Source organism: Polistes fuscatus, unplaced genomic scaffold (genome assembly GCF_010416935.1).
Source record: "Polistes fuscatus isolate 324 unplaced genomic scaffold, CU_Pfus_HIC Scaffold15, whole genome shotgun sequence".
Classification (NCBI taxonomy): Eukaryota; Metazoa; Arthropoda; class Insecta; order Hymenoptera; family Vespidae; genus Polistes; species Polistes fuscatus.
In genome coordinates, this window is record NW_025113053.1 from 2,477,419 (window position 1) to 2,491,401 (window position 13,983).

Below are 13,983 nucleotides of genomic sequence, written 5' to 3' on the forward strand. Positions count from 1 at the left end.
TCTAGTAAATTTCTTTTCTGTCTTATATTGGTTTCTTTTGTATGAAAATTTAAGTAGATCGCCAGTCAAGCGGTTTGATGATTCATTGCAAAGGCGTTGTATTGTAATGCATAGACATAATATACTAATATATATATATATATATCTCGGTTAAGTTTGTATATGTATACCCTTCTTTACAAAGTGCGTAGGTGCATTGAAAAAGTCGATTCTACGTGAAATAATGTCGGACACCAATGAATTCGCTGATGTGTCATGCTCCCTTTATCCCATGATACTCTCGCGAAAGTCCCATTGACGGTTACTTTCTATAATCTATTCTTGCTGTTCCATCATTTATGGTTGAAACGTTTTATTTTATTTCTTTTTTAACGAGTAGCAAATATATGAAAAATATTTAATTTTTTTTTGTTACAATAATACATTAAAATACAAGCATTTGTAAATCGATGCAAAAGTAAGGATACTTAAATTGATTGACATAATTATGATGTATTAATTATTATTATTATCATCAAGTAATTTCGTTTGATTATATCCAACTAGTAAATTATTATAAGATCATTTATTATAAATAAATTTATTATAAAATCATAATAATAAAAAAATCATAATAGTAAATTATTATAAGATCATATATTATATTAATATAATATTATATTCTTGTCAATAATTATAATTATTATATAATATCTATTTATATATCTAATATAAAATGAAAAAAAAAAAAAAAAGAAAATATATCCCGTTTGATTTTCGTCGAAGAAACTACCGAAGGATGAAGCCTCGAACGGCATTGTTTTCCTTATCGAGTTTGTTTCATCGTACGCGCGACGAAAATGAATAAGGAACGGACAGTATGAAATTATTATTTTACAGCACGTAGCATTTTTAGCTAACTATAATAGCTACGTAGCTAGCTAGCTTGCTTGCTTGCTTGCTTGCTTGCTTTTTTTTAGTTCGTGTTGTTAGTGTGAAATCGACCGGCCGGCCGATTGCTGACAGTAAACGTCTGACACTACTTATCCGGGCATTGATATCTCTTTTTGTTTCTATCGATACTGCGCAAAGTTTCGATGTATTGCATCTCGGAAACGTGGATTAGAAATATTTTCTGCGTAAGTTAGATCAATTCACCGATGAGAATACTAAAAACGATAATTCAATTTTTTCATTTTTACAACAAAATAAAACATAAAACAATTTTTGCTGAAGAGTTATACAGAAATCTATTAATTATTAAAATAAAACAAACAATTAGTGTGAAACAACACAGAGTGCGGATTTTATAATTTTGTGATAAATCATCATCTTATATTATCGAGTTATTAAAATTATCAAACTATAGTTTTATTTTAGATTAATCTATAGAAATTATAGAAAAGTTTACATTTACTATTTATATATTAATAAAATTATAAATAACAGAAATTAGATGAATTATTTATTTTGTCGATATGCATGACTGACGAATGTGCTCGCTAATTTTCGGCTGACCTTGTGATTTCTCCACTTCCGGTTTCTTTGGATTAATTATCATCGTGACATTATTGTTTTATAAAATAGAACTTATGTACCATATTTATTCTTAAAGTGTTAGATATATTTAAAGTAGAGTTATTTCTCAAGGTTTAGTCAATAATCATAACTTCAAAATTATAAAATATATTGAAAATGTAGTATACAATATTATCGACATTTAAAAATCTTCCAGTTTTAACATCGTAATATTATTTAAAAATTATTTTGTAAAATATTGCGTGTGATGATTCATTTGTAGATAATTTTTAATAACTATATTTGTCACACGATCTAGTATTTACGTTATTTTTAAAAACATCCAGGAAAACGATATTTTTTTTATGTAGAATATTTACTTGTCGAAGATAATGTAATCGCTTTGACGTAAAATGTTAAACCGTTTACGAATAAACGATTCAAATAGCCTTCAATAATTTGTCGATAGTATCGGCAATCATTTGAAAGTTTCGAAGGTAAATTGTTCGTAGTATAGTTCTATGGGATAACGTTTCAAGAAGAATGGTTTGGCATTAAAAAAAAATAAAAAAAAAACAAAAAAAAAAACAAAGATTAAAAAACAACAAATATTTTAACATTTTATTTATTACTATGTCGTAGCTCGAGTCATGGTTTACCCGGCCCAAAAAATCAGGTCGTGGGGGTGGAGTCAGGAGTGGTACTGATAATAATACAATGCCTCGACCACACTCTGGCGATGATTTTAATGAGATCGAGCAGCAACGTTGTATCATCGAGAAAATGGATGAGGAGGCTGTTAATGATAGGTTCGAAGAAATGTTGGTGAGTATGAAAAATAATTCAATAAAAATTCGTATAAATAATTGATGTGTCACGAGCAAATGATGTTGTCCATTTTAAAATTGAAATTGATGCATAAACGAGTCGTTTATTTGAAAAGTGCTGTAAAATGTAATTAATTTGGCAAAAATTCATTGACATTAAACGTACTGATAATTGTAAGAAATGTTGCTCAAAATTTTACAATCGGTTATGGTACGTTTAATGTTAATGATATTTGTAATTGGCCTTTTATAAATAAAAAAGTTGCACTTTTCTCAAAATGAATGAGTAAAATTCGTTGTTTAAAAACTAAATGATTTCATTCGTTCTAAAAAGAAAAAAGGATCCATCATATTTATCAGAAACATTGTATCAATGATTCGTTGGCTAATATAAAATGTATTTCTAGGCCAACATGAATTTAACGGAGGAGAAGAAGGCTCCGCTTCGTCAACAATCTGAATCGAAGAAAAGAGAGATGTTGGTATTACATTATAAGGGTAGCATGCAAGAGAATAGATCAAAATTCGACAAACCAGCAGACTACATTCAATACCTAGCTCAACCGGATTTAAGTGTTAACAAGATTCACAATTGCATAGAATCTCTTAGAATTGCATTAACGAATAATCCTTTAAGTTGGGTTCAAGAATTTGGTACGAAAGGATTGAAGCAGGTTTTAGCAACACTCAACGAATGCTATAGAAAGTGAGTATTGAACTAATATATGATATTATATGATATTATAATAAAGTATAATGCATATTTCGAATCTGTACATTTATCTCTTTCAATTGAATTCTTCAACGAATTCTAATCTTTCACTATTTGTTCTATTCCAGTGCCTTCATATATTATGATAGGTAATTTACGTAACTATAAAGAAACGATACTATTTGCTTGTAATATTTTCGTTTTTATTTCCTTTATAGCATAGTGTTTCTAGGTTCAATGTATATGTATATATATATATAAATTATTCGCTTATATTTATTCATACCTTATAAACAATTAATATGTCAATAAGAAAATAGATGATTTATAATATCACATATATTAGGGCAAAGTTTTATGTTAGAAGATTGTAGTGATTTTCAATTAATTATTGCTTTATACAGTTTTTTCTTTTACACAAATATATTTAGCACTTATTTATTTTTGCATGAGAAATCAATTAAAACATTCCTGCTTGCAAGGCATTAAAATGATCAATAATAATATAATTACTTATTTGATATTTCTTTTATTAATTGTTGTATATAATTTTTTTTTTTTAGCGATAATCGATACGAACGAATACAGTACGAATGTATACGATGTTTAAAAGCCATTATGAATAATACCGTTGGAATAAAAGAGATGTTAGCTCATCACGAAGCTTTGACGATAGTGGCTAGATCGTTGGAACCTACAAAACCATCTGTTATGTCGGAAGCTGTGAAGTTACTCGGTGCAGTCTGTTTAATTTCGAGCGATAGTCATAAAATGGTTTTAGATGCAATCACTATGAATGGCGAGTTTAAGGGAAGAGAAAGATTTTTACCCATTGTACAGGGATTGATGAATAGAAAGAATGAAAATCTAAGGGTGAGTTGTCCGTAAAATACAATTTATTTTTTATTATTTATTGAGTCTGCCCCAATAAGTAATAATAGAATTTTTAATATAAAAAATACTGGAGTTATTTATTACGATAGAAAGTATAAAAAAGTTATCAATAAAAAGTGATTAGTATTATTAATTTAAATAGAAATAAGTAAACATTCTGTTATCACTTTTATTGGTCAATTGAATATGTATTTTGTTTTTTTCTTAGAATATGTAATAAAATGGTTTGAATTTTTGTTTTCTACAGGTAGTGTGCCTTCAACTTATAAATTCGATAATTAATTCTGCCGAGGATTTAGACTTTCGATTACATTTAAGGAACGAAATAATGCGAGTAGGATTAGCGGATATATTAGAAGCTTTAGAAAAGGATAAGTCCGACGATTTATCTCATCATTTAAGGATCTTCAACGAATACAAGGAAGATGATTACGAATTATTTGTACAAAGATTCGATCACGTTCGATTGGAATTAGACGATGTGAATGATTGCTTCGAGGTAGTTAAAAATATGGTAATGGAGACATCTGCCGAGCCGTATTTTTTATCTATACTTCAACATTTACTGCTTATCAGGGATGATGCTTTGGTCAGGTACGTATCGAGATAGAAATTATTAACAAATATTATTTTTCGTAGTATATTCAGTTTGTTTGCAAAATGTGTTGACGATTTACAGGCCAGCTTATTATAAATTAATAGAAGAATGCGTGTCGCAAATAGTGTTACATCGTTCAGGCTGTGATCCAGACTTCAGTGCGACGAAACGCTTTCAAATAGACGTTCAACCATTAATCGATACTTTGGTTGAGAAATCGCGAGCCGAAGAGGAGAGACGTTTAATGGAAGTGTCTCAAAAGTTGGAAGAAGCTATAGCTAGTAAGCAAGAGGCTGAGGCGAAACTTCAACACGCGGAAAATAAAATTAAGGAACTTGAACAGGGGGTTGGAAAAATTGGGGGAGCTAATGCGGTACGTTGTACGGTATTAATACGGAGTTTTAACGATCTTTTTTATTTTCTTTTTCTTTTTTTTTTGATAAATGAAGTTGCGTGCAAAGTAATAGATAAAAATCTAATGTTGGATTTGTGTGCTTAGAAGGCAAATTGTCTAATAATCCCACCACCGATATCTGGCGCGAATGTACCACCACCACCACCACCACCTCCACCACTTCCAAACTCAATTGGACCACCGCCGCCACCTATGCCACCTGGAATGGGCGGTATGCCGCCGCCACCACCCCCATTGCCTGGAACAAAAGGACCACCCGGTATGGGAGGTCCTATGCCTCCACCGATGCCAGGGATGGGTGGTCCTCCACCTCCTCCTATGATGGCTGGAATTACATCCATGATGCCATCGTTACCTAATGGATTGAAACCTAAGAAAAAGTGGGAGGTTGAGGGTCGATTAAAACGGCCCAACTGGAAGGCAGTTAGTTTACTTTTTTCTTTTAAAAATTTTCTTTTATTTTGGATATATGATATCAATCAAATATTATAAGCGTTCGATCTTTTGTCTTGTAGATATCACCGCATCAGTTGACGGAAGAAGTATTTTGGACAAAGGTGCAAGAAGAGAGATTAGCCGGTCCAGAAATACTCGATGGTTTAGCACAAAAATTTGCATCGAAACCGAGTGGCAAGAAACTCGACGACGTCGTAGATAAGTGTGTAGAATGTTACCTAAGAGTATTTAAACAGTTAAAGAACATTATATGGTGACTTTTAATATTTTCCTATTTTTAGATCGGCAACAATAAAGAAAGTTAAAGATCTCAAGGTTCTAGATAGTAAAGCTGCACAAAATATATCGATACTTCTTGGAGGTACATTAAAGCATATGTCTTATGAAGATGTTAAGGCGTGCTTGTTAAGATGCGATGGACCAGTTATCTCGGATAACATATTGCAAGGATTAATTCAATATTTGCCATCACCAGAGCAATTAGCCAAATTTCAACTCTACAAAGATAATTATGATGACTTGACTGAAGCTGAGCAATTTTGTGTTACGGTAATTGTGAATGATTGAGTTGTTAACAAGCCGAAATAGTTAACTCTATTTTTAGAAATTTTAGTGCCGGAGCACTTACTTGATTCTTTTATAATGAGCTAAAAATTATAATTGATAATTATATATATATATATAGATTTTGTATTTTTATATTTGTAACTTATGTACATTTTTATTATTAGATATCGACGATCAAAAGGTTATTACCTAGGCTAAAGTCATTGAGCTTTATGCTCAGATACGAGGAATTGGTACAAGACATTAAACCAGATATAGTAGCAGGGACAGCAGCTTGCGAAGAGGTTAAAGGAAGTAAAAAATTTGCGAAGATTCTCGAATTGATTTTATTGTTTGGAAATTATATGAACTCTGGAGGTGGAGCTTCTGGTCAAGATTTTGGTTTTCAGCTTAGTTTTCTTACCAAGGTTTGTGGATTGAATTGATATAACAGATGATCTTAAAAGTTTCTTAATAAGTTATACATGCACAATATTTTTTGTTATATGTTATTTTATTGAATTATGTATAATTTATACATAGAGCAGAATGTGTGTGTGTATGAATCGTATATAATATTGTTCACGCGTAAAACTTACTAAGAAGTAGCAAGAAATTCTTGGGATGACCTAATACATAAATTTTATATTTTCCTTCTTTTTTTTTTTTTATAGTTGACGAGTATAAAGGCTGCAGATAACAAAGAAACCCTTATGCATTACTTAGTATCTACAATAGAAAGGAAATTCCCAGAATGTTTGAGTTTTACTGAAGAACTGGCACACGTAGATAGGGCGAGTCGTGTCTCTTTAGATAACGTACAAAGAATACTTCGTCAAATGGATTCTAACATACGAAATCTTGAACAAGATCTTGCTAACGCTAGGATTCCTCAATGCGACGAAGATCTATTTTCGGAAGTTATGACTGTATCCTTTTAACACTAATAGATAATTTTAAGTTTTATTATAATGTATTAACGTAATTGCCTTAACGCTTATTTATCTAAACATAGCCATTTGCGAAGAAAGCAAGAGAATCTTGCGAAGTTTTGAAGAATATGTTTAAAAATATGGATGTTCTTTACACCGAGATTTCTGTATTTTTCTGTTTCGACAAACAGAAATATACAATCGAAGAATTGTTCACTGACATAAGGACGTTCAAAGATGATTTCGTGGTAATTAAACATTAAATTAAGCCATTCATAGGTCAAAGTGATTAACTACCCTTTTAGAAGTTATTTAATTTTTACTATCAAAGCAATTGATTAATCAAGTAAACTGCAGTATTATTACGCGAGCTTTTATAATTTGAATTTTTATAACATGAGTTTCTACAATTTTACTATTGTACTTAATTTTTTATATTTACAAAAAATTTTCTTAACAATTACTACTAAATAAAAAAATAATTTGTATTGCCGTTAAATAAAAAAATGACACGAAAATGTAAATAAATTTATGAATTTTTTTTTATTTTTGTTTTGAATAGTTAATCGATTTGACAAAGCAAGTAATTTAATTGACATTTTTATAACGATTTATGAAATAAATATGTGACTTATTTGATTTGATTTGTTAAATCTTTTTAGCAAGCACAAAAGGAGATGTTAAAGTTACGAGAGGCGGAAGAGAAGCAAAGAAGAGCAAGAGAAGCGAGAGAAAAGGCGGAAGCTGAAAAGGCAGCACGTGCAGCAAGAAAGAAAGCACTTGTTGATATGAACGCTCATGATACTCAAGAAGGTGTTATGGATAGTTTGATGGAAGCACTTCGAACCGGTTCTGCTTTCAGTCGGCCAGACCAACGTCGCAAGAGGCAAACACGCATTGCTGGTGGTAAGCTTCTTAAGTCTTCACGTGGGACGTCGTAACATCCAAATGATACCGATTATAAAAATCGGTTCAATAATCCATGGTAAATCGATTGAATCGTACAATGGTATAGGTGATCATACAAATCATTTCTTAAGGTACACTGAGTCTTGGAAAATATAATTTTTAAAGTTATTTTAAACCATGTTCTCCTACAAGATTTCACAGAGGGGTCATTTTAATTGTATCTATATTAAAAATACGAAAGAACAACAAATTTGTCAAATGAGTCTTTAATTACAGGTACACTAGATGATACATCATTTAATTTAGTCACAGAAGAGAGTCAAAGTCCTAAACAGTCATTCATTAATTCTGTTTGTACACCTGAAACGAACGTTGGGATAAATTTTGTAAAGAAGCAATTTCTTACTGGCTACGCACGCATACTTACACCGGTTAAACCAAAACGCGTAATTATTACTAAAAGATATAAGAAAAATATAGTAGTTCAACGTGCTATTGTCAATCGTATGATAGTGAATAAAAATGGTAGAAGTATAAGACGATGTAAATCTTCTGGACATTTACCAAACAAAATGTCTTTTATTAACAAACAATTTTGTAGTCCTTCAAACAATAAGACGAGGAAGTTTTTCTCAACAATTGTTTCTCCGGATGTAAATTTTGCTTGTAATAATATAGGGAAGTTATCAAAATCTTTTGATTCTTTACTAACAATAAATAAGAAAAAGGTAGATTTATCTTCGTTAAAATTAACAACACGTACAAATAATTTGGAAAATATTACTGACCGTACCGATAATACTCAAAATAATATGTCAGCAAGATTTCCGACGGATCTAAACTTGACTCGGCCGCATCCACCTTATGTTACTGCCGTTATTAGAAAATCAGAATGTTCTAAACCTACTGAGATCAATAGTCTTGCTTTATCATTACCATATAATACTCCTTCGAAAAAAACTATGGAAAATAATAATGCTAATGATACAACAGTAGAGGTAAAGAAAAATGTAGATTATAACTTTCACGATGTCGAAAATATTTTTGAAAAACTTTCTACTGGAATGGATAAAAATTATACCACTATAGAGGAAAAGATGTACATTTTGAAAGCTTCGAATATGAAACAAGGAATTTATTAAAGATTGGACACGTTGAAAACAAAGTACATGAGATTTACAATATTGTGCTGAAAAATGTACAAAACCTTTTTACCATTTTTTTTTATCTTTTATTTATTAATTATTATTTATTTATTTCTCGAGATGATAAGACTGATCGAAGGAGTATATATACTTTTTCTAATATAATAGGTATTCCTTATTAGCAATTTATGAATATGTTTGTGTACCAGACTTATTTATAACGATTTATTAAAATGAACAAATTGCAAATATAATATTTTTCTAATTTTGAGGAAAATGCAATATGTTTTAAAACGATCAATAACAATGTGAAATATAATAAGACTTGTTCTGGACTGCACACATTAATGTCAATCAATAATTGTACGAGCTGCTTTTGTAATATTTGTTAATTAAATACATGCAAGTCATTTTTCATTGTTCCATAACTTCCCTCATAATTTTATGAAACACATTTTTTCTTTCATTAAAATCGCAACATCGACGAATTATCGTTCAATAAATATTTCTTGCTCGATCGGTAATACAGTAAAATGTCTTTTTATTTTTTTTTCTTCTTCTCTTATTGTTTACATTAACTTCGAAGGGGTGACTTAACTCTTTTTTTTTTTTCTATAATAAATTCTCGTAAACATAAGCTTACAACGTTCATTCATATTTAGACAAGATTAATTCAAGTCACGAATTTTATTTTCATTTTTACAGCAGAAAGGAGAGCACAACTCAATAGGAGTAGATCGCGAACAGGGCTAGTAGTTGGATCTGGTTTGCTTGGAAGAGAACCATGAACGTAAGTCTACTTTTGTTTATATTATAATTCAAACTCTAAACCACCAATAATAGAAACGAAAAAAGAGACAAGCATTAATTTTATTCGCGTATAAATTTGATAGATATTTCAATTATATTCAATTATTAATTATATTATTAAATATATATTTAAAAGAATATTGCTAACGAAAATAATTCTTCCAGAAATCTTTTAAGTTCAGCAGTAATATACCAGAATGTCAGATTTCCGTCCTAAACTTGATGCTGTGATGGTTTTACACTTCAATTATGTTTGGAATACCAGAGACAACTAAAGATAGGAGAACATGGTGTTCCATCCAGCACGACGCAAGAGATATCGCGTCCGGTTATTATTTGTTAATAATAGAATCGTCGGTTGGTAATAAGTTCGATAAAGTCTTCCTTATATACTTCAATATTATCTTCAATATTATCTGACCATGAGTACAACGGTTCATCTTCTAATTCATGTAATGCTGCAATTTTACATCTTAACACGGAGAGCTATGATGCATTAATATTCTAGAAAAGCAGAAAAAAGAAAGCAACAGTTTATAACTGTGCTATTTTCGAATAAACATTTCATAGTTATTTTATGAAATACTTATTGATATATAATACAATGCTACTTATCAGTGTCGGGTCTTTTAATATACAGAAAATCAAAACAATAATATAGAAAAAGGTAAAATAATATATAGATATTTGACGAGAATAGGAATCTATTATTTGGTGCATAATTATTTTCTTTAATTACGCTTTCTAAAACTTGTCGATTGTTGTTAGAAAGTGCGGAATTGTGTTTCACTGTAAATCGAGTCAATTGTACAAAAATATCTGTATATATATCTCCTTCACTATTTTATTCTGTTTTGTAAAATGTGCTTGTACGAAAGAGAACATGGAAAATAGTTTTGATTTAAAGACGATTGATAAATTTGGTGCTCGATAAACCCCTTAAGAAACATTTTTTCAAAAATCACATGATAATCGATCATCAAAATTAATTACTTGTTATAGGGTTTAATTAATAACCAAAGATCAAGTAGCATTTCTTTGTCATTGTCAGCCGTTATGAAGATGATTATAACATTCAAACGTTGATGTAACAACGTTGATGTAACGATAGTTACATCGTCCTAGTGATATTTAAACACACATATATATATATACATACGCGCGAACATACCTCGACATACTTGTGCAAAACATCACTCCGTATTGCCAATATATTTTATACATATATAGTATACATGCACATAAGTTTTGTATAGATGTAATTGCAATGTTTCTATTACTGTATAATGTTAGATAAAGTTGAACAATTATAAGATTACTATAAAGTAATCAGTGAAGAAATTAACGTACATATATATATATATATATGTTCGTTTTTATTCCACTATATCAAAATGATAATGGAAGCAAATAAATGTGTTCTTAATTATTGCTAAATAAGACAAAATATACATACACGCAAAGAAAGAGAGGAGGGGGAGAGTGAGAGAGGAGAGGAGAGGAGAGGGAAGAAACGCGTGCTCTTAATTGCGCACGTATTTTGTGATATATGCAATTGTTTTTCTACTTTACGAAAGCATTATTTACATTATAAGAAGGAAAAGCAGGTGTTTTCTATTATTCTTTCTCGCAATGTAGCATGCATTTGAAAGTATCGCATTTATAGGAAAATGTTCAAATATAGACTTGCAAGTCGATATTCAGGTTTTTTTCTTCTTTTTTTTTTTTTTTTTTTTTTTTTAAAGCGAATTAAACACTGGTGCAAGTTCCAATCAAGTGAAATGTTTGTACATAGTTGCTAAATCGTCTAACTCTAACGAGGCACAAACTTTACATTTTATAAACTGCTAAATATAATATAAATGTAAATATATATAGAATACAAAATATGTTTATAAGGATAAGTAGAAAAATTTATTACTAGAATTTAAAGAAAGAAAGTTTTACTCTTATTGGTATAATCATGAAAATGATAAGTACCATTTTTTCGGTAAACACGGTGCCAAATTTCAGATCATATGTATATCTATGTTGTACATATATACATATATCATAGACAAGGAATATATTCATCTTTTTCATTATCTCTATCTTTAAAATATTAGTTTATTTAACGATATAATAAATCTTATATAATCGTGCCTATAAAAATTTGCTATACAATACATAATTGAATTTATTTTTCGAATCTCAAAACTCGTACGCAGTAAAAATTGTTCATATTGTAGTTTAAAATATTGAATTTTAGGAAACAATTGTATCTATACTGTGAATATGTGAATTTTAATAATATTAATGTATTATTATTGGTACATAACATATTACTAATTTTATTCATTTGATATTCCCGATATGTAAATATAAGAAAGTATATGAAAAGTCGCTACACCGAGAAATGAAAACAAAATACTAAAAATCAATACTGGTTTATTAATAAAATTGTTTTTTATTTAAGGACATAAATTTTTAGTTACAGTGTCATTAAAAATGTATGAATTTACGCGATGGGCTTGCTAAATACTTATAGAGAAAAAATTCGAATTTTTCAGTTCGATAAAGCGATTGTTGAGACATTCTGTATTATATTATAGATAATTTATTCATATAAGTGCTGGTAATTATGATAGTGGACTAAGTTAAACATTTTTTCAAATTAATTTTATAATTTATTTTATATTACATTTACTGATATCGATAAATAAATGATAAAATTAATGTTTTTTATTTGTAGACTTAGCTCATTGTCATAATTTTGGACACACATATTACATGCGAATAAAAGTAGGAGTTTAAATAACTGCGAAGTTAAAAGAAAACTAAGAAAATGTATGTTTTGTATCTCCTCTTGCAAGAGCAAGTTACTTCGTACTTTTTCTCAATAAGGATGGAAAGTGAAAAGCGCGAGAAATCCCGTTTGGCTAAATACTTCCAATAATGGAAAGAAGAAATTGCCATTTTTACGAAAACGACGGTGGCGCGAGTAAGGAATGATTGCGAACGTTTAAAAATGCATATTTGCAATCGAAACTATCTAACTCCTATCTAAATGGTATTTTTAATTAAACGAAGGACGTTACGAGCTATATATTGTAGTTATAATTAACATTTACTTATCTAAGTTTCCTACCATTACCACGTTTCATCAGTTTTATAATACTCATGTAATTACAGTCATATCATTAATGATTAGCCATAATTTTTTCTGCGATTAACTGATCTTCGATAGTTTGCTAACGCTAATAATTGTTTTGTCTCTCTTTAAAAGTAACGAGAAATAAACAATTTTAATTTGCTTTCTATCATTTAATCTTAGATTTTCTATTTTTTTGTATTTTTTTTCTCTTTTTCTTAAACATAAAAAGGATATGCATTATTTTTCACGCAAGATAAATTTGTTATTAGAAGCGAGTGAGAATCCGTAAATATTGAAAAGGCAACGATTCGTGAAGATTCAGGTAAAGTAAAATATTTGACCACCTAGAGATTTGTAAACAAAAAATTTAAGAACAGATTTCAGGATTTTGCGCATATTTGAAAAATATATTTTTTAAATGTTTCCTTTTCGCGGGAAAAATACGAGTCAATGGGAAAACCCGTTTGTGATGATGTCATCGAAGAGAAGATTCCTAAGCTATTGAAAAAAAATAGGCGCGCGATTTAATTTACATGAAAGCGAATTTAAAATCAATCTCGTTAAAACTACTATCTCCGATAAATCGTCGGCCAATCGGTGATCGGTATCGAGAACTGCATCGATCTTTCTCTTATCGCTTTCGTTCATGTATATAACATGGCCGTTCGTTGGTTCGATTCGTTCCACGTTTTTCGCTTTTCAAAGTTTACCTTCGTCAAAACTCGTGAGAATTCGTTTCCACGAGCCAATCAGAATGGTGGCGTGTTCAAGCAGGTGTTTGTATCTAATATACACATGCAAATCGGAGCAGCCGAATTTTCGGTGGAGTAGTCCTCGTCAGTCCTTGTTCGGTCGTTATACTTAAATCGTTAAATAAATATATAAATAAATTCAAGTTTGACTCTCCGTTTAAATTAAAGATATTTCAATTCGTTCATTTCTTTTCAATCGATCGTTCGAATAGAATGAAAACATTAATAAAAGGGTAGTTGTTTTTTGTTAATTGAAGAATAAACGTTGAAGAAGGAAATTTTGATTTCGAGATAAGAAAACACTCTATGTATGTATGTATATATATATTGTTAGCTTTTCATCAGGAGCACTGATAC

The 13,983-nt window shown here is 29.9% G+C and overlaps 1 protein-coding gene across 12 annotated transcripts in view; it reads left to right on the plus strand.

The window, feature by feature from the left end:
- LOC122514415 (protein diaphanous) overlaps positions 1-12,824 on the plus strand; it is a 31,108-nt gene extending 18,284 nt beyond the window's left edge. For 9 of the 12 annotated variants that reach the window (XM_043631207.1, XM_043631215.1, XM_043631212.1 and 6 more), the window contains 14 exons: positions 2,140-2,322; positions 2,732-3,030; positions 3,165-3,185; positions 3,600-3,909; positions 4,178-4,524; positions 4,610-4,901; positions 5,028-5,366; positions 5,459-5,601; positions 5,681-5,948; positions 6,131-6,373; positions 6,620-6,874; positions 6,961-7,125; positions 7,540-7,783; positions 8,063-9,341. In XM_043631207.1, coding sequence (XP_043487142.1) covers positions 2,140-2,322; positions 2,732-3,030; positions 3,165-3,185; positions 3,600-3,909; positions 4,178-4,524; positions 4,610-4,901; positions 5,028-5,366; positions 5,459-5,601; positions 5,681-5,948; positions 6,131-6,373; positions 6,620-6,874; positions 6,961-7,125; positions 7,540-7,783; positions 8,063-8,928 — 3,975 coding nt within the window. In that variant the 3' untranslated portion in view covers positions 8,929-9,341. Of the gene's footprint in view, positions 1-2,139; positions 2,323-2,731; positions 3,031-3,164; positions 3,186-3,599; positions 3,910-4,177; positions 4,525-4,609; positions 4,902-5,027; positions 5,367-5,458; positions 5,602-5,680; positions 5,949-6,130; positions 6,374-6,619; positions 6,875-6,960; positions 7,126-7,539; positions 7,784-8,062; positions 9,342-9,636; positions 9,722-9,906 lie in introns of those variants that run through there. The other 3 variants (XM_043631216.1, XM_043631217.1, XM_043631206.1) reach the window with 3 other exon arrangements.
- The last annotated feature ends 1,159 nt before the right edge of the window (positions 12,825-13,983 follow it).